We start from the raw sequence: 21,765 nt of genomic DNA, 5'->3' as shown, positions 1-21,765 counted from the left end.
ATGTGCACAAAAGGATGGACTCACCCCGACCAATTTTATTGAGCAGTAAATGCAGGAACCAGACTCTGCCCCTGGTGTCCCACATGTGGAAACGTTAGCAGCTTTCACAGACAGAGGCAAGTTCCTGCTACAAAGATGAAAGGGCAGAACCTGGCGCTTTTGTGTGTGTGTGTGATTAGTGCACACGGATACACTGATTGACCCAGAACTCGTATCTACACCTGCAGCAAATGGGAGCGGCTCTTATCTCCTTGTACGAGGAAGCACCATCCTAACAGCCTGAGCAGTGGAGCGGAAAATACCCACAGCTGCCAGCACAGAACTTTCCACCATGTATGGGCCCCACCCGTGTAGCCCTGCCAAGAGGTGCCCCTGGTCGTGAGCACAGCTGGCATGACCTTGACCCACCAGGCTCATTCTTCCCCCCACACTCTCCAGGGGAACCTGGTGAGGTCAACATTTCTGGGGACACTGGCTTGAGGCCTGACCCACAAGAGAGTTCACAAGGGGTACTTTCTCCATTGCCCCCGAAACCAAATAGACCTCAACTACTTATACAAACGCCCTCTAGTTTAACCCCTGAGATTTTAAATTATGATACAGAATCTTAAGCAGACAGATGCAGTTTGAACATACTATGTCATGTCACCTCATGGTTTATAATGTAGAATTACTTGTTTCTTTCTATTACTAAAATCAGATTGTGCAACACTTTCTCGCCCTGACTGGATGATGAGTCTGATTCCTGGCCAGCTCACAGCACCAAGGCAGTGCCTGAAGCTCAGATGTTCCTTAAGTGTCCACAAAAAATGCATGAATCCACGCTCGACCTGGCAGAGGGTGATGCGACCTCTTCTGCCAACTGCAGAGCTTCAGGAAATTAGCAAAACTTGGGGTGGGCAAAGAATTCATTTAGCAGCTGTAGAAAGATGAAAAACAGTTCTAAAGAGTTTCCCAGTGGTGCTTCACATTGGAAATCACTACCCCAGGGAGGATGTGCTAAGACGCCTTCCTGTTACCTGTTGCTTTACAGACTTGTTAACAAAACCTAAGTGCTACAGCGCATGTGTCTAAAAGTTTTCATCACCAGCATACACTTTTTAAAAGAGCTGAGACCTCAGACTGGAGAAAAACTTAAGAAACACTGTGGGAATAGGAAGCCTGATGCTTCCCCACTGAGACCCGTATAAAGCCCCCTGAGTGATGGGCACACCTGGGCACAGGTGGTCTCACAAGGTGCCAACCGTAGCTCCAGAAAACAGCACCCAAAGGGGCAGGCTGTCCCCAAAGTGCTGTCCCGAGCCCGGCCGGGACCCACTCCCAGGGGCCCACCCCCTGCTGCACAGGCTCCTCCCTTTGCACATCCAAGGCCACCCGGCGCTGAAGGAATCAGGGTGGTGCCTCCCAGATGTGTGGAAACAGAATCAGATCCCTGGCTCCCCAGCCCCACCTGGCCCCCCCCCACCTCCACCCCCCCCCCGTGCTTCTGGAGAGTCTGTCCTGAGAATCCCTCCGAGGAAGGTCATGAAGAGAGACACCGGCACAGCCGGGAGGAAGATGGAGGGAGCTGGACCAAAGTCCAGGGAGGGCCAGCCCCAGGCCTTTCCCACGGCCTTAGAAACATCTGCCAAGGGTCTGCACAGAAGACGAAACAGGACGGTCCGGAGGGACTCAGGGTGCTGCTCCCCACAGCAGCGGCACAGCTTCCGACATTGAGGGCAGAGAACCCCCCTCGGCCTCGAGTCACTGTCTGCCTGGACCTCGTGCCTGAAGCTCAGTTGTAGGAGAGGAAGTCGATGAGCCGGGGAGGGATGTCCAGCCTGGCGATCTTCTCCAGCCCCCTGACGCCGGCCGCCCGCCTCAGGCTCACCCTGCAGAGCTGAGACAGGCTAAGGGGGGTCTCTGCAGAAAGGGACAGAATGTACGAGAGGTCAGCTTGAGGAAGGAGTGCAGCATCCTTCAGCATAATAAGAGCCAGGACAGAACTGCAGACACCTCCCCTTTCCTGCAAAGATGATGAACCCTGTGTACCCTCTCCGGAAGGCAGCCAGGAAGGACAGCCAGGGACTGGGACCCAGGACAGAAGATCAGGAAGTAGAATTCAGCTGATGGCCCCTGGGGTTTCATTTTGTGGGCTTTGGGTTTTGGTGGGATTTTTTTTGGCACCATAATGTTATAACTGAGCACATGGATTCATCAGCAAAGCACAAATCTGCAGCCAGTAGGCTTGTTTGTCAAACTTCCAGACAGATGAGGATTGGGCAAAGGTTCAGGCAGCCAATGCTGGCTGCCCACCCCTGCAGTTCCAAGCCCCAGGGGCTCTGCTCCAGAGCACTGCGGCCACAGGGACCCATGAAGAGCTGACCCACGGGACAAAGGGTCAGGACCGCAGGCCTAAAGATGAAGCCTGGAGCTACAGTTCATGAGGGACACACACCAGGGCCAAAGAAGGAACATGCCTGGAGGCCACTGACCATTGGGCCATAGGAACATGTACAGAGCAGAGCCTGGCCCCAACGGCTGCCTTTAGGACCATGTGTTTGATCAAAATATCAACACATATTAACCAAAGAGAGTATTCTCTACCTAGGAAATGTTATGAAAGAAAAACCTCTTTGAAAGAAAAATGAATTACTGGTGACATTCCTTTTCCCAGTTACTTCCTCCTAAATTATCTGGATGCAGCAAGAGAAAACACCTTCTAGAAAATGTTTTCTGGACAGATGTGGATGGTATTTGCCTCTCAATCTATGATGGATTTTGGTTGGGTCAGGTTGGCAAAATGTTTAATCAATGGGCTTTTTCTTTTCCAATTGGTATTTGAAAGCCTCTTAGGACAGCAATTCCGTGTAAACTCTTAAAAATGTTTCCCCAGAGACGAGGCCTTGTCTTAGCTGGTGCTTTGTCCTCTGTTGGCTGAAGATCCTGGCCTGTATCTGCATCATCGCAGGGACCCGTCTGAGTAAAGGGACGACTGATCGTGATCATCTCCCTTCCTGCAAGTGGTCCCCACAACCCCAGCGCGCGCAGATGCGGCGCCAGGAGCCACTGCGCACACACTCACTCTCATAGTGCTCCAGGCACCTGGCGGGGGCACTGCTGGCCCACGTGTAGTCCGACGGCTTCCGCCCCCGGTTGTCGCGCGCGTAGATGTTGCCCCCAAACTGGATGAGCATTTCGATGAGGTCCACGTTCTTCACCTTGGCCGCGTGGTGCAGCGCCGTCTCATGGAGCTTCGCCGCGTTCACGTTGGCCCCTGCAGGGGTCGGGAGTAGAGTCAAAAATCGCCGAGGAACACGGGACACGAAAGTTATCAACCCCTCCCCAGAAACGCAGTCAGCCTCTGCAGCAGCGGGCAGCACAGGTGGAAACGCTGTTGTGCTGAGCCCGGGTTGGGGTAGACGGGTGGGGCAGGGGGTCAAAGACTACGCACCCGCATTGAGCAGCACTTTGACGCAGTCCAGATGCTCGCGGGCGCAGGCAACATGCAGAGGGGTCCCAAAGTGGCAGTCGTGCGCTTCCAGGTTGGCCCCAACATCGATCAGAAGCCTCACACACTCGGAACTTCCTTAAAAGAAACGGAAGCAAAGGGAAAAGCCTCGTGTATTTGAAGTAACAGGCGTGGCTGGAGCGAGCTTGGCGGCGGCAGGAGACAGGGGAGGTGGGCTGCAACCCACGAGAGCACAGGGTGGGCATCCTTTCCTGGGGAGCTCGCCCACCATCCCCCAAAGCCTGTCAGGCAAGCGGACAAGGGAAGAGCTGCGCGGACCTGTACCCAGCACTGGGAGAACACAAAGTTTGGGTCGCCAGCTGTGGATGCAAAGCTCCCCGGCCCTCGTGGAGAGAAGGGTCTCCCCACCTCTAGTTGCTCCCCAAGCTGTATCTGAAACACCAAGCTGCCTGGATGAACTTCCCTAAACTTTCCTACCACAGGGGTTCCCTGCCCACTCCCAGATGACACCTTTCTGGCCTCTTTCCTGGCTTTTCTCCAGCATCTTTAACTCAAGTTTGGGGTTGAGCTTAGGTCAGGCTCCATCCATCCCAGACTCCATCCTGTCTCATTTCTTGATCACGCCTGCTCCACCTCCACCACCAGGCTGTGGCCATTTTCATGTGGACTCATCCCCCATGACCAGGTCCTCTCCACTCCCCAGCCAGCCTCCTCCTCACCGAGTCGACCTGGACCTTGGGCTGTCTCCCCCACATCAACTCTAACCACCCTCTGCCTGAGCTCTCCTGGGTGTATGTGCAGTGCGCACACTAACTTCTGCTTGGTTTTCTCTTCTTAATCCATCCCTTGTCCCTTGTCCATCTTATTGGCAGGACCCTGCCAGTGAACCTAAGATGAGTGTAGGAATAAAAAAACTTCTCTTCCCCATGCTGTGCATGGATGGATGACTGCTAAACGAATCTTTCAACAATGTGTTCCTAGCATTCAGCATCTGCTCATAAACCTTCAGAGCTGCCTGAAGTGGTCCCCATCGACAAAGGTGACTTGGCGACGGGATTTGGGGTGCAGGCAGCAGAGACGGGGAGACATAGGACAGCCAGGTCCCAGCAAGCGCAGCGAGCCAGAGCATTGCACCCGCCAAAGCCCAGGACAGGTGTGCAAACTTTGCTCTCAACAGTGGAATCCAAACTGCCTAGTCTAGCCTCTCAAATATTTCTGGCCCGCTGGTCTCACCCTAAATTTCCAGTTCTGCCTGTCATAGCTCCTCTCCTGGGCGTGTCTAACCCAGTGAGACTGGAGCAGCCATGTCCTCCCACCCTCTGAAATCCATCCTTTCTCCAGGGGCAGCTGAAAACCACAAGTGCCCAGCTCTTCTGAGAGCATCTGCCTCGAGGATGCGTCTGGGCCTCCTCTTCCTGCCAGATCAGGGACTCTCAGGGCAGTCCATGAGCTAAGTGGCTGCAGGGGGCCCCCGACTCCCGGGTGAGGATCTGAAAGATGATGACTGGCTAGAACCCTGCCTTCAGTCCAGGCGAGCACTGCATCTCCAGGAGGAAAAGCACAAGACTCCGTGGCTTCACCAGCCATCGGACAGCCTCCCTGGCGTCTAGGCCTCTGCCAACTCACCGCTCATGCAGGCTTCGTGCAGCGGGGACGCTGTGTACAAGGGCGGGTTGACCTTGGCCCCATAGGAGAGCAGGAGCTTCACGCACTCGACACTGCCTGAGGCACAGGCATCACAGAGCGGGGTGCTGCCGTCAATGTTGCGAGCATCCACCTGGAGGGAGGGTAACAAGCATCAGAGGGTGGAGGAGAGGGTGCCGGCCACTCACGCCCTGATGCATGTTCATCTCTGCAAAGACACTGCGTGGTTCTCCTAAGTCCTTAGGTTTTCTATTACATATCTTCCCTAGTGGTTCAGAAGGTCAAGAGTCTGCCTGCAATGCAATTCAATCCCTGGATTGGGAAAGTCCCCTGGAGAAGGGAATGGCAACCCACTCTAGTATTCCTGGAGAATCCCATGTACAGAGGAGCCTGGCGGGCTACAGTCCATGGGGTCACAAAAAGTTGGACACGACTGAGTGAAGAACACCAATACGTGCTGAGGCACCGTCCCAGGTGAGTGCATTCACAGACCACAGGCCTAAGTACAGCCAGCAAGCACTTTAGGGCTTTTCTTTCAACTCAGCCTCATTCCCGCCACCACCCCAACACCTCACTAGCACAGGCAGGGTAGGAAGACAGGCTTTAACTTGAGCCCCATCTAGGAGGAGTGCCCAAAACTGTCTAACCATGCCTCTTCTAGCTGGAAAATCACAGAGCAGGAAAAGGCAACTCCCCACACTGGCAGATTCCGCTTAGAATTTGTCCAAATTCAGCTGTTATTTGGATTCACGCGGAAGCTTGTTCCATTTCCTCTGGAACTGCCGTCATAGCCAAATTCTGGGAAAAGTGAGCAGTGCACAGCCTTCCCTTCTTCCTCACCTCCCCCCATTGCTGTCCCCTGGGAGCCAAGCCAGCTCCTACCAGCCTGCCCAGCCCGCTGGTAAAGACCCAGCTATTCCGCCAGCCCAATACCTGGTACGGCTGTGAGTCCTTAACTAGGGAAAGCAGCGAGTCAGTCTTGCTTTTGTTCCTTTCTACCTGGCCTTTCTAAAGCTGGTTTGCCAGCATCCCACGTAATCATCCTGCTCTCTGTACCCAAATGGCTCCTACAGCCAAGGCCCCACCAGCCCCATAGGCAGCTGGCCTCTGAGAGGTGCACAGCCTGGCCCATCTGCAGAGCTGGCCCAGCTCTGCAGAGCAGAGCTCGCCACCACTTTGCTAAAACCCCTTCTCTTCCACCGCCAGTGACCTCCCAACAGCCAGTCCAAAGGCCTCCTCACAACCTCAGGGTGTGGTTGCCATAGAGATTGGCCCTCTCTACAGCCCATTCTGGTTTCCTCCTTCCTTTCCTTCTCGCCTCCTGCAGTGGTTTCCTTTCTTTCTATGTGCTCATAGCACACAGAACACTATTCCCAAGCCTCTTTTCCTCTAGAGCTTGTCCTGCCATTCCGGGGGTGGGAGTGGGGGTCTGTGCTACAGGGTGGCTTACCTGGGCCCCAGCGGCCAGCAGCAGCTGCACACACTGCACCTGGCCCTGCAGACTGGCCGCATGCAGGGGCGTGATGGAGTCCACTGTGACCTGATTGACGCAGGCCCCACTCTCAATCAGCTGCTGCAGCTGTCGGGTCTCCCCACGCTGGGCCGCCTCATGCACAGGGGTGCGCTCCACCCAGAAACCTGGAAAGGAACACAGGTAATGCTAAGACCATGCCACTTCTGTCCAGGTCAAATGAACACATGTATGACCCCAGGACCCTTTATGAAACCTAAGCCACTGTATATATGAAAGTGTAATTGGTCCAGACACCCCTATTCAAAATCCTTGAGTGATTCCCACTGCCTGGGGGCAGAGTCCAAGTCTTTGGGGAGGCACCTCCTTGACCCCTCTCCTACCACTGACCCCCACAAGCCTGTTCTCCAGCCACACTGCTGGCTCATCGTGGTTCCCAGCCCTGGCACACCTGTGTCTCTGCATATTCTCTCTGCTTGAGAAACCCACCTTTGCCCCATCCCAGCCATCCATTCTGCAATCTCCTTAGTTTAGATGTTATGCCGTCCATGTGAACCCATTTGAAATATCTCTTTCTCCAGGAAACACATCTTCCACAACCCTCACACCTATATACTCATAACATGGCATTTATACTTCCGTTATCCTTGCCTGGGAGAGCCTTCAAAGCAAGGACTTCTTTTAATTCAGTTTTATCAGATTCCTCAGGATTTCCTACAGTAAATCATGTCATCTGCATTCAGAGGTAGCTTTGCTTCTCCCTCTCTAATCCAGATGCCTTTTCTTTTTCTTGCCTAATTGCTTTGGCTTGAATGTGCAGCTGCACATTGAACAGAAGTACCAAGAGACACCTGCTGTCTTGTTCCTGGTCCTGGGGCAAAATCTTTGTCCTCCAGTTGTTAAGACTCCATGCTTCAACTGTAGAGGATGTAAGTTTGATCCCTGTTTGGAAAACTAAGATCCAGCATGCTGTGCGGTGTGACCAAAAATAGCTTTGTCCTTCACCACAAAAGCTGTGGGTTTTCATGGATATCCTTTATCAGGTCAAGGATATTCTCTTCTATTTCTAGTTTTTTGAGTGTTTTTATCATGAGAGGGTATTGGATTTGTCAAGGACTTTATCTGGAGCTATGGCAATGATCATGCTGGCTATTTTTTCTTAATTATATCAAAATGATGTAATACATTAATTGATTTTTAGATGTTCAACCAACTGTGCATTCTTGGGATAAATTCCACTTGGTCATGGTGTATAATCTTTTTATAAGACAGAGTTGGTTCACACATATTTTGAGGATTTGAGGGTCTATGTTCATAAGAGTCACTTTTCTTGTGATTGATGTATTTGTCCAGTTTTGGGGTCAAAGTAATACTGGCCTCAGAGAATGAATTGGGAAGTATTCCTCCCTTTAAATTTTGGAAGAGTTTATGAAGAACTGGTATTAAATCTTTAAATATTAGGTCAAATTCATCTGTGAAGACATCTGGGTCTGGGCTTTCTTTAAGTTTTTTATTTAGATTTTTTTTTTTTTTTGAGTCAGTTTTGGTAGTTTGAAGTTTGCCTCTTTGTTATCTAATTTTTGGCATACAGTTTGTTATGGACTGAACTGTGTCCCCAAAATCCATATGTTGAAGCCCTAACTTCTAACACCTCAGAATGCGATGGTATTTGGGGACATAATTATAGAAGTCATTAAGTTAAAGCAAGCTTATTAGTGTGGGACCTAATCCAGTATGACTGGTGCCCTTAGAAGAAAAGAAGGTTAGGACATACAGATACCAGAGATCTGGGTGAATGAAGCAAAGACCACATGAGGACATAGCAAGAAGGCAGGCATCTGCAAGCACAGGAGAGAGGCCTCAGGAGATATGAGCCCCACAAATGCAGAATCCAAGCTTGGGGAACTTCATACTTACTGACCCCAGAAGGAGACCCCAGTATGTCTCCCAGTCAGAATGAGTGGCCACCCGAGTGCCTGTCTTTGGAGGGGGTAGGTAGTGGAAAGTGGCTGTGGATCACTTTCAGGTCAATCTCGGGGGAGCAGATTGAGCAGCTGCAACCCTCAGAAGAGAAGAGCAGGGGGGCCCTGGGTCTTGCAGGAAGGAGGAAAGTGCAGCTCAGGAAGATGGGTGCAGGGGAGACCCAAGCATCCACTGAGAAGCCTGTGCAGGTAGACACAGCCTCCCCCACCACAGAGCACAAAGATGGAAGGATGTGACAGTGAGCAAGCAGTTCACAGTCATGGGCAGGGGGTGGACAACCAATTCAAAACCACAGGATGACGGCAGTACTGGAGAAACAGGTCAAGTTACAGGAACTTAGAAGCATGATGACCCATGTCCAGGGTGTCCAGGGCCTGTCAGGAAGGCATCACGGAGGAGATGGGGCTATGGCCAGCCTGCCGGGCATCACCTGCTGGCTCTATTCCCAGTGCCTGGCACAGTGTGAGGCCCCACAAAGGCTTGCTCACATGACTTGCTTTTTGAGTGAATAAGGGACGAATGAATGGGAGTAATTACTAATATGAATTCTAAAGCCTGGACATAAAAATTTTTTAAAGAAAATCTAATTGTATCTCTTTCTGATCAGTCTACAGAGGAAGTGCAGCTTACTGGGAACCATATTTTCTAATGAATAAACAACGGCTACATTTGTCTTAGTAGCAGCTGAGGGCAGGGATCAGAAGCAGCAGATATGATTACAAAGGAGAGAATTTATGTGTCTCAGGGGCCACAGTCAACAGTGAAAGGCACCAATGGGAAGGGGGACCATATATATCAGAATAAAGAATGCCTACAACTCAACAACATAAATAACCTCTTTAAAAAAGTAACAAGGGACTGAGATATTTCTCTAAAGAAGATATACAGATGGTCAACAGGCACATGAAAAGATGCTCACCACCAACTGTCAGAGACATGCAAATCAAAACCACAGTGAGATACCACCACACACCCATTAGGATGGCTACTATCAAAAGAACAGAAAATAGATGTTGGCAAAGACATGGAGAAATTGGAACTTTTGTGTGCTGTTGGTGGGAAAGCAAAGTGGTGCAGGCACTTTGGACAGGAGTACTGCGGTTCCTCAAAAATTAAAATGGAACTACCAGACAATCCAGCAATTTTTCTCCAAAGGAACTGCAAACACTAACTCGATAAGATATAAGTACCCACGTTCACGGCAGCATTATTTACAATAGCATGATACAGAAAGTACCTGAGTGCCCATGGACGGATGAATGGATAAAGAAGATATGATATATACACACCATGGAATATTATTCAGCCTTAAAAAGGAAAGAGATGCTGACACAGGCTGCAACATAAGAACCTCAAGGACATGACACTCAGTGAAATAAGCAAGTCACAAAAAGAAAAATACTGTATGATTCCACTTACATGAGGTTCCCAGAGTCATAGAGACAGAAAATAGAATGGTGGCTGCCCGGGGGAAAGGGGAAGGGGAACAATGGGGAGGTGAACAGGTGCAGAGTTTCCATGTTATAAGATGAAAAATTCTAGAACTCTGTTATATCAAAATGTGCATGTAGTTCATACTACTGAACTGCGCAATGAAAACTGACCATCTTCACCGTTTCTATGGGTTTTTTTAGCCAGAGCGAAAACTTTAAAAATTCTCTTTTAAGGGAGTAACAAAGATGGAGGAGGGCCCAGTGGTGGGGGAGGTGTTAACCACAGCTGGTACCAACCACAGGGTGTCATCAAGAGGAGACAGCTTTACAGCAGGGGGGAGGTGGGGGGAAGTGGCAGTTTCAGTGTCTCTGAAGACCCCTGGAAGCAAAGGGGAGGGGAGAGCGACCCCAGAGATAAAGAACACAGGGTGCCTTGTGGCTGAAAGGAAGTACAGCTGCAAGAAGGCGCACTGGCTGGCAGTGGGAAGCTCGGCAGCCCCCACCCCTGCCCCCCACCGCTGCATGCCCTCCCTCACCACAGTGAGCAGGTTGGGCAGGTGGGAATATACTTACCAACCTTAAAGCCAAGAGCCTGCAGGGAAGAGAGGCAAGAAGATGCCATGCTAGTGGACCCACTGAGCTCAGGCTGTTTCCAGCCCTGTGCCTGGACCCCACGTATGACCGGATACCCCCACCCCTGGACCACTCCCCTGGGAGAGGGTCAATCAGTCAGTTCAGTCGCTCAGTCATGTCTGACTCTTTGCAACCCCATGGACTGCAGCAAGCCAGGCCTCCCTGTCCATCACCAACTCCCAGAGCTTGCTCAAACTTATGTCCGTCACATCAGTGATGCCATCCAAACATCTCATCCTGTCGTCCCCTTCGCCTCCCACCTTCAGTCTTTTCCAGCATCAGGGTCTTTTCCAATGAGTCGTTTCTTCACATCAGGTGGCCAAAGTACTGGAGAGGGGCCACCCTGGAAACCTGAGACCCTCCCTCTGGGATGAGACTTCCCCTGAATCCCAGCCCTGCCACATAATCGTCTCCTGGTTCCCCATTCCCATCATCCCTCTCCCTCCTATCACAACCCCTCTGGTCTTCCCCTCCCCACGTCCCCCTTAGCACTTAGCACTCCCCACTCAGCATTAGCAGCTAAGTCATCAGTGGGTCATGGTGGTCCTGCTTCAAACCCTTGCTCTTGTCTCTGGAATAATCCACATAATCCACATGCCTTTGCAGGCCAGGAATACAGACCCTCCAGGATGGACCCCAGCCCCTTTTTCCAGGTTCCCCCCACCCCACCATATCCTCCCATCTCACCACTCCCCCACACACACCCTTGTCGCCAATCGCACGGCGCCTCAGGTAGCTGACAGAGGGTCCAGGTGTGCTGTGTCCCACTCAGCCCCACTCCTCCTCCCCACTGAGGCTGGGTCTCAGCTCCTTGAGGGAGCCTTCCGGCGTGCAGCCCCCTACCCATGCCTCCTTTAGGCTACCCCTGTGCACACACCTGTCCCTGACCCCCTCCTCCCCTTCCACAAGCATCTTCGTGGCAGGACCTCAGCCGCCCACCTCCCACACCTCACACACGGGTATCAAACAAACATATTCTCTCCAGGAGCCTGTTCTACTCGCCAGACTGAACGTGCCCTGCTGCAGCCAGGTCAGTCCCCCACTGCCAGAGTACACCCCTCGACTGGCCCGTCACAGGCCTGCCCAGCCCAGACACTGACCTGGGCCACGCCTGTGGCCTCGCCCACTCAAGCCATGCCACGTGCCAGGGCATCAGTCAGATGGGAGTCTGTTGCAAGAGAGCCAAGGCCACAGTGCCTGGAAGACACCGCCTGCCTCCTCTACACACTGCCCAGGGGTGGGTTTCGGGACCCTCCACCCAAATAGCCAGCAGTCTGGCCAGGCAGAAACCTCTGGGAGCTGGAGCCAGCACGGGTGAATATTTACACCAGGGGAAGCAGCAAATCAGAACAGGCTTTTCCTTTTGCTTGTTTTTTTTTTTTTTCTTTTCCTTTTTCTCCAGACAGCCAATTTACCAGTATCCCACTTAGTCATCCAGAGCCCAGAAGCCAGCTCTTTGAGCCCAAACAGCAGCTCTCAGCCACAGGCCAGCCAGCCTTCCCAGAGAGCCTGTCCCTCTGGCGGGCATGGCCTGCCAGGCCTCTGGCCCACGTGCAGAGTAGAGCTCCCATCGGCCCTACCCGACTGTCCAAAGTCCAGAGCCCAGCCCCTGTGCTGACCCTGACTCTGACCCTGACCACTCCTCCCCAGCCAGGCAGCCCCTCCATGCAGCAGCTTCATTCTAACAAAGAGTGTTTTCCAAAGGCCATAGCGAACACCTCCATCACAAGCGGATCCAACAGCTCAGCATCCACCAGGCACCCTTCAGCGTCACTTGGGCCAGTATCTGGCTCCAAGTCTGTCATGAAGGGCAGCCTGGGGCCCTCACTGCGGAGATTGAAATAAGACTTCTCCCCAAATATCCCAGTAAATATTCTTGAAATGATGCCAGGTAAGCTTTCCCTTACCCCATGCACAGCCGCAGGGCACCTTTATGGGGATGTAGCCAGGGTGAGCGGTCACTGAAGCTGCAGTGGAGCTGGTGTTCCGAGGCCCACTCTCAGCGGGCTCTCCGGAAAGTCAGGGACCCCAGTGACTTGTCCCCCAAAGTCCAAGAAGTTCAAGGATTTGTGGGTACAAAGCAAAGATGAATTGAAGAGCTAAAAGGACCTAGAAATCATGGCAAAGTGTACCCACCCACCTAATAGAAAAGGAGTGAAAAAACAAAACAGGGCCAAAGACCCATAAGGACAGAGAGACCAGAGCCTGAGAATGGCAGACCTCTCCATGAGAGGCCTTAGGGACCAAAGACACGTGCATGCAGATAGCTGGGCACAGGTGGTGCTTAGTAAATGCTTGATCATGACCACCCACCTTACAGTGCTGTCCGAATCCAAGTTCAGTGTGCTTGAAGCTACCAGTCACCTTGACTCTAAGGGAAGATAGAAATCTTCATTTTTAAATATATTAATAGAAACCCTTACTTAGCACTTGGGGCTGAGTATTTTGCTGCTTTTGAAGAGATTTTTTGAGCACGGTCTTTTTTCAGTGTTTTCATGATCAATAGCCCAAATACTGTTTGTCAGTAAACTTGAGGTCAAGCGGCACACCCCATGGTTTTTAAAATGTGTTAAATTGGGTAAAAATTTTAAACAGAAAAGGTTAACCTTCCTACAGGAACAAGACAGTGAAAGCCTAGTTAAGAGGGAAAAAGAAAGTGAAAGCGAAAAAGTGAAAGCAAAAGAGACAAGTGGGAAGAGGTTTTGCAACGCAAGCAGTGGAAGACAGCCAGGGAAAGGGAGGGAAAGAGCTTCTTAAACACATTTTATGAGAAACGCCCAAATCAGATGCTTGCCCTCCCTCCACAACCTTCCTGATAGCTCATCCAATAATCCGCCACCCCAACCCCTCCCCTACAGTGCTTAGGACCCAGGGGTGTGAGCTGGGGAGGACGGTTATACCAAAAAATCAAAACTCCTTTGTACTGCTGTAGTTGGCAGCCACTCCTGGCCATAGTGAGTGCCCAGAACACCAACTGGTATTAAAATCAACCTAATTTCCTTCAAACATTTTTATTAGTAGGGTAATGCACGGCCCAGAGGATTCTCCACTAACTAGACACTTCTAGAATGCAGCCTTCTCTAAGGCAGAAACAAGATGCGCAATTTGAGATTTTTAAGGAAGTTGATCTCCCAGACAGGGCACCAATTATCTAGATCTCTCAAAGTACTTTCACTACAATTCTTACTTTAGAAATTGAAATCCCGGAATTCCCTGGCAGTCCAGTAGCTAGGTCTCAGTGTTCTCACTGCCAGGGCCCCAGGTTCAACCCCTGGTTGGGGAACTAGGATCCCACAGCCACCCAGCAAGGCCAAAAAAAAAAAAGAGAAAGAAAACAGACAAACAAAACCCATCATATTCTGCAGACTCAACAGGAGGATGAACTTGGAGACTTGAATGGGGATGCAGATTGACCTACCATCCTGATCATGGACACCCTGAGGCAAAGACATTTCTCAGAGCCTGAAAGTGACATCATGCAGAGGTGATGAATGGTAATGGTGCTCCCCCGCCCCCTGAGAACCTGCAGCGGGCAACACGCATCCATCCCAGTCACAAACCCCACCCAGCACTACACATCCATTACAGATGATCTTATCTGACAGAAGAGACATGAGCCTTGTAACATAAAACAGGCAAAACCAAAAAGAACTGCTTGCATTAAAACCTCGGCTTTGGGGACTCCCTTGGTGGTCCAGTGGCTAAGACTCTGCGCTCCTAATGCAGGGGGTCCTGGGTTCAATCTCTGGTCAGGGAACTAGACCACACATGCTGCAACTGAAGAATCTGCTTGCCACCACTAAGACCCAGCTAAGCCAAATAAATAAATATTAAAAAAAAAAAAAAACACCTCAGCTTTGTGACTTCCTGGCTGTGAGAACTCGGTTTCACCTCTAACTTATAGATAATGATGAGTGTCCTGCAGCCATTGCAAGGCTCGTAGTCAGCACTGGCACACAGCCGAGCAGCTCAGTGGCTCTCACCATGGTCCCAGGGTGTCTTGGTCCCAGGGCTGCCTCCCCCTTTCTCTCTCCATGCCACCTTCCCAACACCCCAGAGGCTGAGGATAAGTGAAGAATCCTTTCATCTTCTGCCAGCCTCTAGCTTCCAAGTCAGAAGCCCGTAAGTACAGATGCTGAAATCAGGAGTCACTTTTTCCAACTTTGCAAACAGACAATGATGTGAATTACATTTGCTAAGGAACAAACACTGGATTCACTTTAGGATGCGACCTGCCCTAAATTCTTGGTTCTTATTGGTAAACCCATATTATAGGACTGCTGCCTTTACTTCTGTGAAGTGTTACAGGGTTATATTAAAGCTACACGGTTTGGTTAGAGTATACCACACACACAGAATTTGAGATCAGAACGCTAACATGAGTTAAAGTTCCTACGATGGTCCTCTGCTTCTGCTGGGATGGCAGTACTGTTTTGGATTCAACACATTGAGTTTAGTCATTTGTGTTGAGAATAAAAATGTCAGCAGGATGAAATGTATTTTGGAAGAAATACATGACATAAAACAATGGCGAAGTCAAAAATAGCCATGAACCCCAGAAACTGTGCATCCTCCATTAGTTTAGAATGTTGTTGTTCAGTCACTCAGTCGCGTCTGACTCTTTGCGACCACATGGACTGCAGCGTGCCAGTCTTCCCTGTCCTTCACTATCTCCCAGTGTTTCCGCAAATTCATGTCCACAGAATCAGTGATTCTGTCTACCCATCTCATCCTCGGTTGCCCCATTCTTTTCCTGCCCTCAATCTTTCCCAGCGACAGGGTCTTTTCCGATGAGTTGGGTCTTCCTATCAGGTGGCCAAAATATTGGAGCTTCAGCATCAGTCCTTCCAATGAATATTCAGAGTTGATTATCCTCTAAAAGATACATTCCTTAAACTGTACAAAAACACATACCCAGGAGTGATGCAGTGCTATTGAACCTTGTTGTTTTTGTTGTTTGGTCATTAAGTCATGCCTGACTCTTGTGACCCAATGGACTGTAGCCGACCAGGTTCCTCTGTCCACAAATTTCCCAGGCAATACTGGAAAGGATTGCTATTTCCTCCTCCAGGGTATCTTCCCCACCCAGGGATGGAACCTGCATTTCCTACATTTCAGGAGGATTCTTTACCACTGAGCCACCAGGGAAGCCACCGAACCTTGTACATGAACAAAAATACTAAAATGTGCTTAAATAGGTGTCTGTGGTCAGCTGTTCATTGCCTGTTTCATTGAACCAACCACGCACAGCTTACACTGGCAGGGTCAAAGTCCTGTGCTTGCCTAGGATGAGATGCCAAGTAAAAACAGAGATGCTTATTAAATGACTTTGATCTTGTTGAAGGTGGATGTTTTGCAACATCATAAAATATCTTTGCTTTGCCAGGACTCTAATTCCTCTTAAGCTAAATTTACCCTTAAGACTTCTCACTTTTATTCGCACTACATTTTTTATGAGCATAAAAGTACTGTATAGATTGTTTTCTTTCCAGGCTTTCAAAGTGTTTTCACTGCTCATGTCATTTGCCCTAGAATAACTCGGTAGGCAGGGAGGCTTGCTTCCCCTGAGAATGGCCCTTTGCCCTAGCATCCATTTTATTCTAGGGAAGGCTCAATGAAGAATCAAGGTCGCATGTCTCACACAGTGCGACACGCGCACACACTCCTTCCTGATCGGATTCCTGGTGTCTCCGTAGGATGCTAAGGACCCCGCGCACGACTCTCCCACTGGGTGCCTGGAAGGCAGTCTGCTCCAACCCTGGTACCAGGGCTGCCTTACCAGTGGTCCCACGCGGGCACTTCCTAGGTTCTCCTCGGAACCTGGCAGTGACCATGCACAGCCCCGCATCCTCCCCAGGTTGCTGGGCTCTCGGGGGGTAGGGGGGAGTTCTGCGGTTCTCAGGTCACAAGGATGACCAGCCCTGCGACGCGCGGGCAGACGGGGGAACCTGGAGCGGGACGCAGAAACCGCGTCTGAGCTGCACGGGACCCCCAGACCTGTTCCTTTAACAGCACGGCCCTCTGAACCGACCCAGTCCCCGCCAGACGCCCCTGGCCACCCCTCAAAGCAGGACGCGTCCCCGCTGGGGGCGAATGTCACCAGACGCAGCTCTCGGTCCCCGGAGCCGGCCCCGCGCCCCCCGCGCCTCGCACGTACCCACGTCGCCCAGGAAGCTGCCGTCCAAGGAGCGGGGCTCCATGACACCGGCTCCGGCGCCCCGGTCCGCGGCTCCGCCACTTGCACCGCCGCGGGAACCTGGGCCGGGAAAGCGCCGCCCGCTGGGCGGGGCCGTTCGGCGTCGCCGCGCGTCCGGCCGAGGTCGCTTAGAGCCGGGAGTTGTAGTTCCCCGCCCCGCCGGTGCGGCTCCCGGGAGGGCCCCGGTCCAGCGCCACGCCGCGGCCACCTGCGTCCAACTCCGCGGTCGCCGCCTCGGGCTTTTCTGGACGAATGTATGTTCGTGTGCAAAATATTTGTTCGTGTGCAAGCCGTGCCATGTGTCCATGTGCAGAAGGGATCAGTGTGCAAACCTGTACAGGTATCCTGAAAAACACGTGTCCAGGTGCAATGTATGTCCACATGCAAAATATGCCCGTTTGTCCATGTGCACATCGCGTCCCTGTCGGTGTGCAAAACGTGTCTGTGTGCAAAGCGTTTCCACATGTCCAAGAATCCACGGGCAAAACCTGCCTCCGTGAGCAAAATATGTCTGTGCTTGCAAACTGCGCCCACATGTCCATGTGCAGAACATGTCCTTGTATCCCTGTGTAAAAAATGTCCAGCTGCCACAACTCACTACCTTCCTTTGCATTCATCTAGCTAGGCAGCGGAGAAGGCAATGGCACCCCACTCCAGTACTCTTGCCTGGAAAATCCCATGGATGGAGGAGCCTGGTAGGGTGCAGTCCATGGGGTCGCTAAGAGTTGGACAGACTGAGCGACTTCACTTTCACTTTTCACTTTCATGCTTTGGAGAAGGAGATGGCAACCCACTCCAGTGTTCTTGCCTGGAGAATCCCAGGGACAGGGGAACCTGGTGGGCTGCTTCCCATGGGGTCGCACAGAGTCGGACATGACTAAAGCCACTTAGCAGCAGCAGCTAGACAAAGTTCATCCCACCCCACGCCCCCCCACATGCTTTCATTTTGAAGATGCATTTCCTACCAGAGCTGGCATGCTCCTGCTTCATCTTTCCAGAGAAATCATATATTCCAAATCGTTCACATCACACACACACACCATGCGTTTTGAAATCTCCTAACAGAAATGAAGGATCTGTTTACAGATTCCAAGTAGGCAATTCAGTAATTGAACTGTTTTTTTTTTTTTCAAACAAGCTTACAAAGTTGAGGTTTAACCTTGCCAACCTTTGTTGCAGTCACATCACTGAGATCTGCACTGAGCCTAAATACAGAAATTAGTTTGAGCCGAAAAGTAAACATATCAGGAGTGATCCTGCCTGGAAATACATAAGGACTAGCACACAGCTGGGAGACCTGAGAGAGGTCTACCCTGAGACTGTCTACCTCCAGTCTGGACCACTGGAGCTGTATCCGCAAGGGTTTGATTCCCATCTATCCCAATTCCAAAATCGGGAAAACTCCTTGCCCCGGGTCTGGGAGTGACATTTCAAGCCTCTTTCCATAGGATGTTAAGGAAAAACCCAAATGACCTTTTTGGCCAAAGCAATAGTATAGCCATTTCAGTTTTCTTACGTGTGAATATACTCCTATACTTTTAAATATATTTATATCTTTGAATCTAAAGTGTGTCTCCTGCACATTATAGTTATATCATCTTTTAAAAAAATATTTATTTGGCTTTGCCAGGTTATAGCTGGAACACTTGAGATCTTCTATCTTCCTTGAAGCATTTGCGATCCTCAGTTGTGGTATGCGGGATTTTCTTTTTTCAGTTGAGGCATGTGAACTCTTAGTTAAGACATGTGGGATCTAGTTCCCTGATCAAGGATGGAACCTGGGCACCCTGCACTGGGAGCTGGGAGTCTTAGCCAGTGGACCATAAGGGAAATCCCATTATATTATCTTTTAATCAATTCTATTGATTTCTCTGCTCATCTCCATTTTGATTTGTTTAATCCATTCACATTTAACTATATTTATATAGTTGGATTTTGTAAGGCCTCCTCAGACAACCATTTTGCCTTTTTGCACTTCTCTTTCTTGACAACGGTCTTGAAAACTCAGCAGTGGCCACAGGACTGGAAAAGGTCAGTTTTCATTCCAACCCTAAAGAAAGGCAATGCCAAAGAATGCTCAAACTACCGCACAATTGCACTCATCTCACACACTAGCAAAGTAATGCTCAAAATTCTCCAAGCCAGGCTTCAATAGTACGTGAACAGTGAACTTCCAGATGTTCAAGTTGGATTTAGAAAAGGCAGAGGAACCAGGGATCCAATTGCCAACATCTGTTGGATCATCAAAAAAGCAAGAGAGTTCCAAAAAAACATCTACTCCTGCTTTATTGACTACTCCAAAGCCTTTGACTGTGTGGATCACAGCAAACTGGAAAATTCTGAAAGAGATAGGAATACCAGACCACCTGACCTGCCTCTTGAGAAATCTGTACGAAGGTCAGGAAGCAACAGTTAGAACTGGACATGGAACAACAGACTGGTTCCAAATAGGAAAAGGAGTACGTCAAGGCTGTATATTGTCTCCCTGCTTATTTAACTTATATGCAGAGTACATCATGAGAAACACTGGGCTGGATGAAGCACAAGCTGGAATCAAGATTGTGGGGAGAAATATCAATAACCTCAGATATGCAGATACCACCACCCTTATGGCAGAAAGCAAATAAGAATTAAAGAGCCTCTTGTTGAAAGTGAAAGAGGAGAATGAAAAAGTTGGCTTAAAGCTCAACATTCAGAAAACTAAGATCACGGCATCTGGTCCCATCAGTTCAGTTCAGTCACTCAGTCGTGTCTGACTCTTTGCAACCCCATGAACCACAGCACGCCAGGCCTCCTTTCCATCACCAACTCCCGGAGTCCACCCAAACCCATGTCCATTGAGTCAGTGATGCCATCCAACCATCTCATCCTCTGTTGTCCTCTTCTCCTCCTGCCTTCAATCTTTCCCAGCATCAGGGTCTTTTCAAATGAGTCAGCTCTTCACATCAGGTGGCCAAAATATTGGAGTTTCAGCTTCAACATCAGTCCTTCTAATGAACACCCAGGACTGATCTCCTTTAGGATGGACTGGTTGGATCTCCTTGCAGTCCAAGGGACTCTCAGGAGTCTTCTCCAACACCACAGTTCAAAAGCATCAATTCTTCTGCGCTCAGCTTTCTTCACAGTCCAACTCTCACATCCATACATGACCACTGGAAAAACCATAGCCTTGACTAGACGGACCTTTGTTGACAAAGTAATGTCTCTGCTTTTTAATATGCTGTCTAGGTTGTCTGGTCCCATCACTTCATGGCAAATAGATGGGGAAACATTGGAAACAGGGGCAGACATTACTTTTGGGGGGCTCCAAAATCACTGCAGATGGTGACAGCAGCCATGAAATTAAAAGATGCTTACTCCTTGGAAGAAAAGTTATGACCAACCTAAATAGCATATTGAAAAGCAGAGACATTACTTTGCCAACAAAGGTCCATCTAGTCAAAGTTACGGTTTTTCCAGTAGTCATGTATGGATGTGAGAGTTGGACTATAATGAAAGCTGAGCACGAAAGACTTGATGCTTTTGAACTGTGGTGTTGGAGGAGACTCTTGAGAGTGCCTTGGACTGCAAGGAGATCCAACCAGATCCAAATGTAAAGAGATCCATCCAAAGGAAATCAGTCCTGAATATTCACTGGAAGGACTGATGCTGAAGCTGAAACTCTAATTCTTTGGCCCCATGATGCAAAAGACTGACTCACTTAAAAAGACCCTGATGCTAGGAAAGATTGAAGGCAGGAGGAGAAGGTGATGACAGAGGATGAGATGGTTGGATGGCATCACTGCCTCAATGGACATGAGTCTGAGTAAACTCCAGGAGTTGGTACTGGACAGGGACACCTGGCGTGCTGCAGTCCATGGGGTCACAAAGAATGAGACATGACTCAGCGATTGAACTGACCTGATATAGCTGGATTTATGTCTGCCATTTTATTTTTCTTCTATATTTTCATGTCTGATTTAGTTCTCTGTTCCTCCTTTATGGCTTTAATTTGCATTAAATGAATATTATCTATTGTAGCATTTTCATTTCTTTAGTGTTGCTCTAGGGTTTACCATATATATTTTATCAAAATAAGCTTCAGATTTACACTAGCTCAATTCAGTGACATATAAAAATGTTATACCTATTAAGCTCTAATCCTTTTCTTTCTTTTTGCAGTGTTATTGTCATACATATTACTTCTACTTATGTTACAAAGTCAACAATACATTCTTATAATTATTACTTTACCATCTGTTGTCATTTCCTTAGCCAAATGGACCTTTGCCCCCACTTACCTCCTTTGTGCTTTTATTAGCAAATGTAATATACATATATTTCATGTCTACATGTTAAACCCCCAATAAGCCCAATATCACATTATCTAAATATTATTCCATGTTTTTTAAATTAGTTATGACAATAAAGGAGAAAAATAGGCAATAAGCATTTATGTTTTTTTATCTTTATGTAATTAATTTTACCAGTGTTCTTTGCTTTTTCTTGTGGATTCAGATTACCATCTGTGGTCACTCAGTTTCAATCTGAAGAATCTCTTGTAAAGCAAATCTGCTAGCAAAATTTCTTTCAGTTTTTGTTTATTTGGAACAGTCTTGTATTCACTTCCATTTTTGAAAGATAGATTTGCTAGATATAGGACCCTTGGTTAACAGTTTTTCTCTCCTCTGAGTACTGTGAATATGTCATCTCACTGTCTTCTAGATTCCATTGTTTCTGCTGAGAAACCATCTATTAATCCTACCAGGGTTCTCTTGTAAGTGATGTTATTTTGCTGTTTGCTGCTTTCAAGATTTTGTCTTTTGTCTTTGAGCATTTTTTCCCTATGATGTGTCTATTTGTGACTCTGAATTTGTACCACATGGAGTTCATTGGGCTTCCTAGATGTGGATATTATTATTTTTCAACCAATTTGATGAGGGTTTTTTAAAATTATTTTTTGAAATATTTTTCT

At 49.2% G+C, this 21,765-nt stretch overlaps 1 protein-coding gene across 2 annotated transcripts; it reads right to left on the bottom strand.

Moving 5' to 3' along the window:
* ASB13 (ankyrin repeat and SOCS box containing 13) lies at positions 1,482 to 16,884 on the bottom strand. Of its 2 annotated transcripts, none has more exons than XM_018057300.1 (6): positions 16,773 to 16,884; positions 6,546 to 6,733; positions 5,078 to 5,228; positions 3,434 to 3,568; positions 3,065 to 3,256; positions 1,482 to 1,902 (listed from the first exon to the last, which is right to left on the bottom strand). In XM_018057300.1, exons 1-6 carry the CDS (start codon positions 16,813 to 16,815, stop codon positions 1,775 to 1,777), a joined length of 837 nt encoding a protein of 278 aa, XP_017912789.1. In that variant the 5' UTR covers positions 16,816 to 16,884; the 3' UTR covers positions 1,482 to 1,774. The 2 variants fall into 2 exon arrangements, with proteins under 2 accessions (XP_017912789.1, XP_017912790.1); XM_018057301.1 differs by having other exon boundaries at positions 1,789 to 1,902; positions 3,085 to 3,256.

Source organism: Capra hircus, chromosome 13 (genome assembly GCF_001704415.2).
Source record: "Capra hircus breed San Clemente chromosome 13, ASM170441v1, whole genome shotgun sequence".
NCBI classification, from domain to species: Eukaryota; Metazoa; Chordata; class Mammalia; order Artiodactyla; family Bovidae; genus Capra; species Capra hircus.
This window is presented reverse-complemented; position numbering and strand designations above follow the sequence as displayed.

Excerpts from the sequence above, each read along its gene's own strand:
- ASB13 (XM_018057300.1), bottom strand. The coding sequence starts at position 16,815 with ATGGAGCCCCGCTCCTTGGACGGCAGCTTCCTGGGCGACGTGG. Across the intron at positions 3,569-5,077 it reads GCACGAAGCCTGCATGAGCG|GAAGTTCCGAGTGTGTGAGG; the intron begins GTGAGTTGGCAG and ends GTTTCTTTTAAG. Across the intron at positions 1,903-3,064 it reads GTGCCTGGAGCACTATGAGA|AGACCCCCCTTAGCCTGTCT; the intron begins GTGAGTGTGTGC and ends CCCTTTCTGCAG.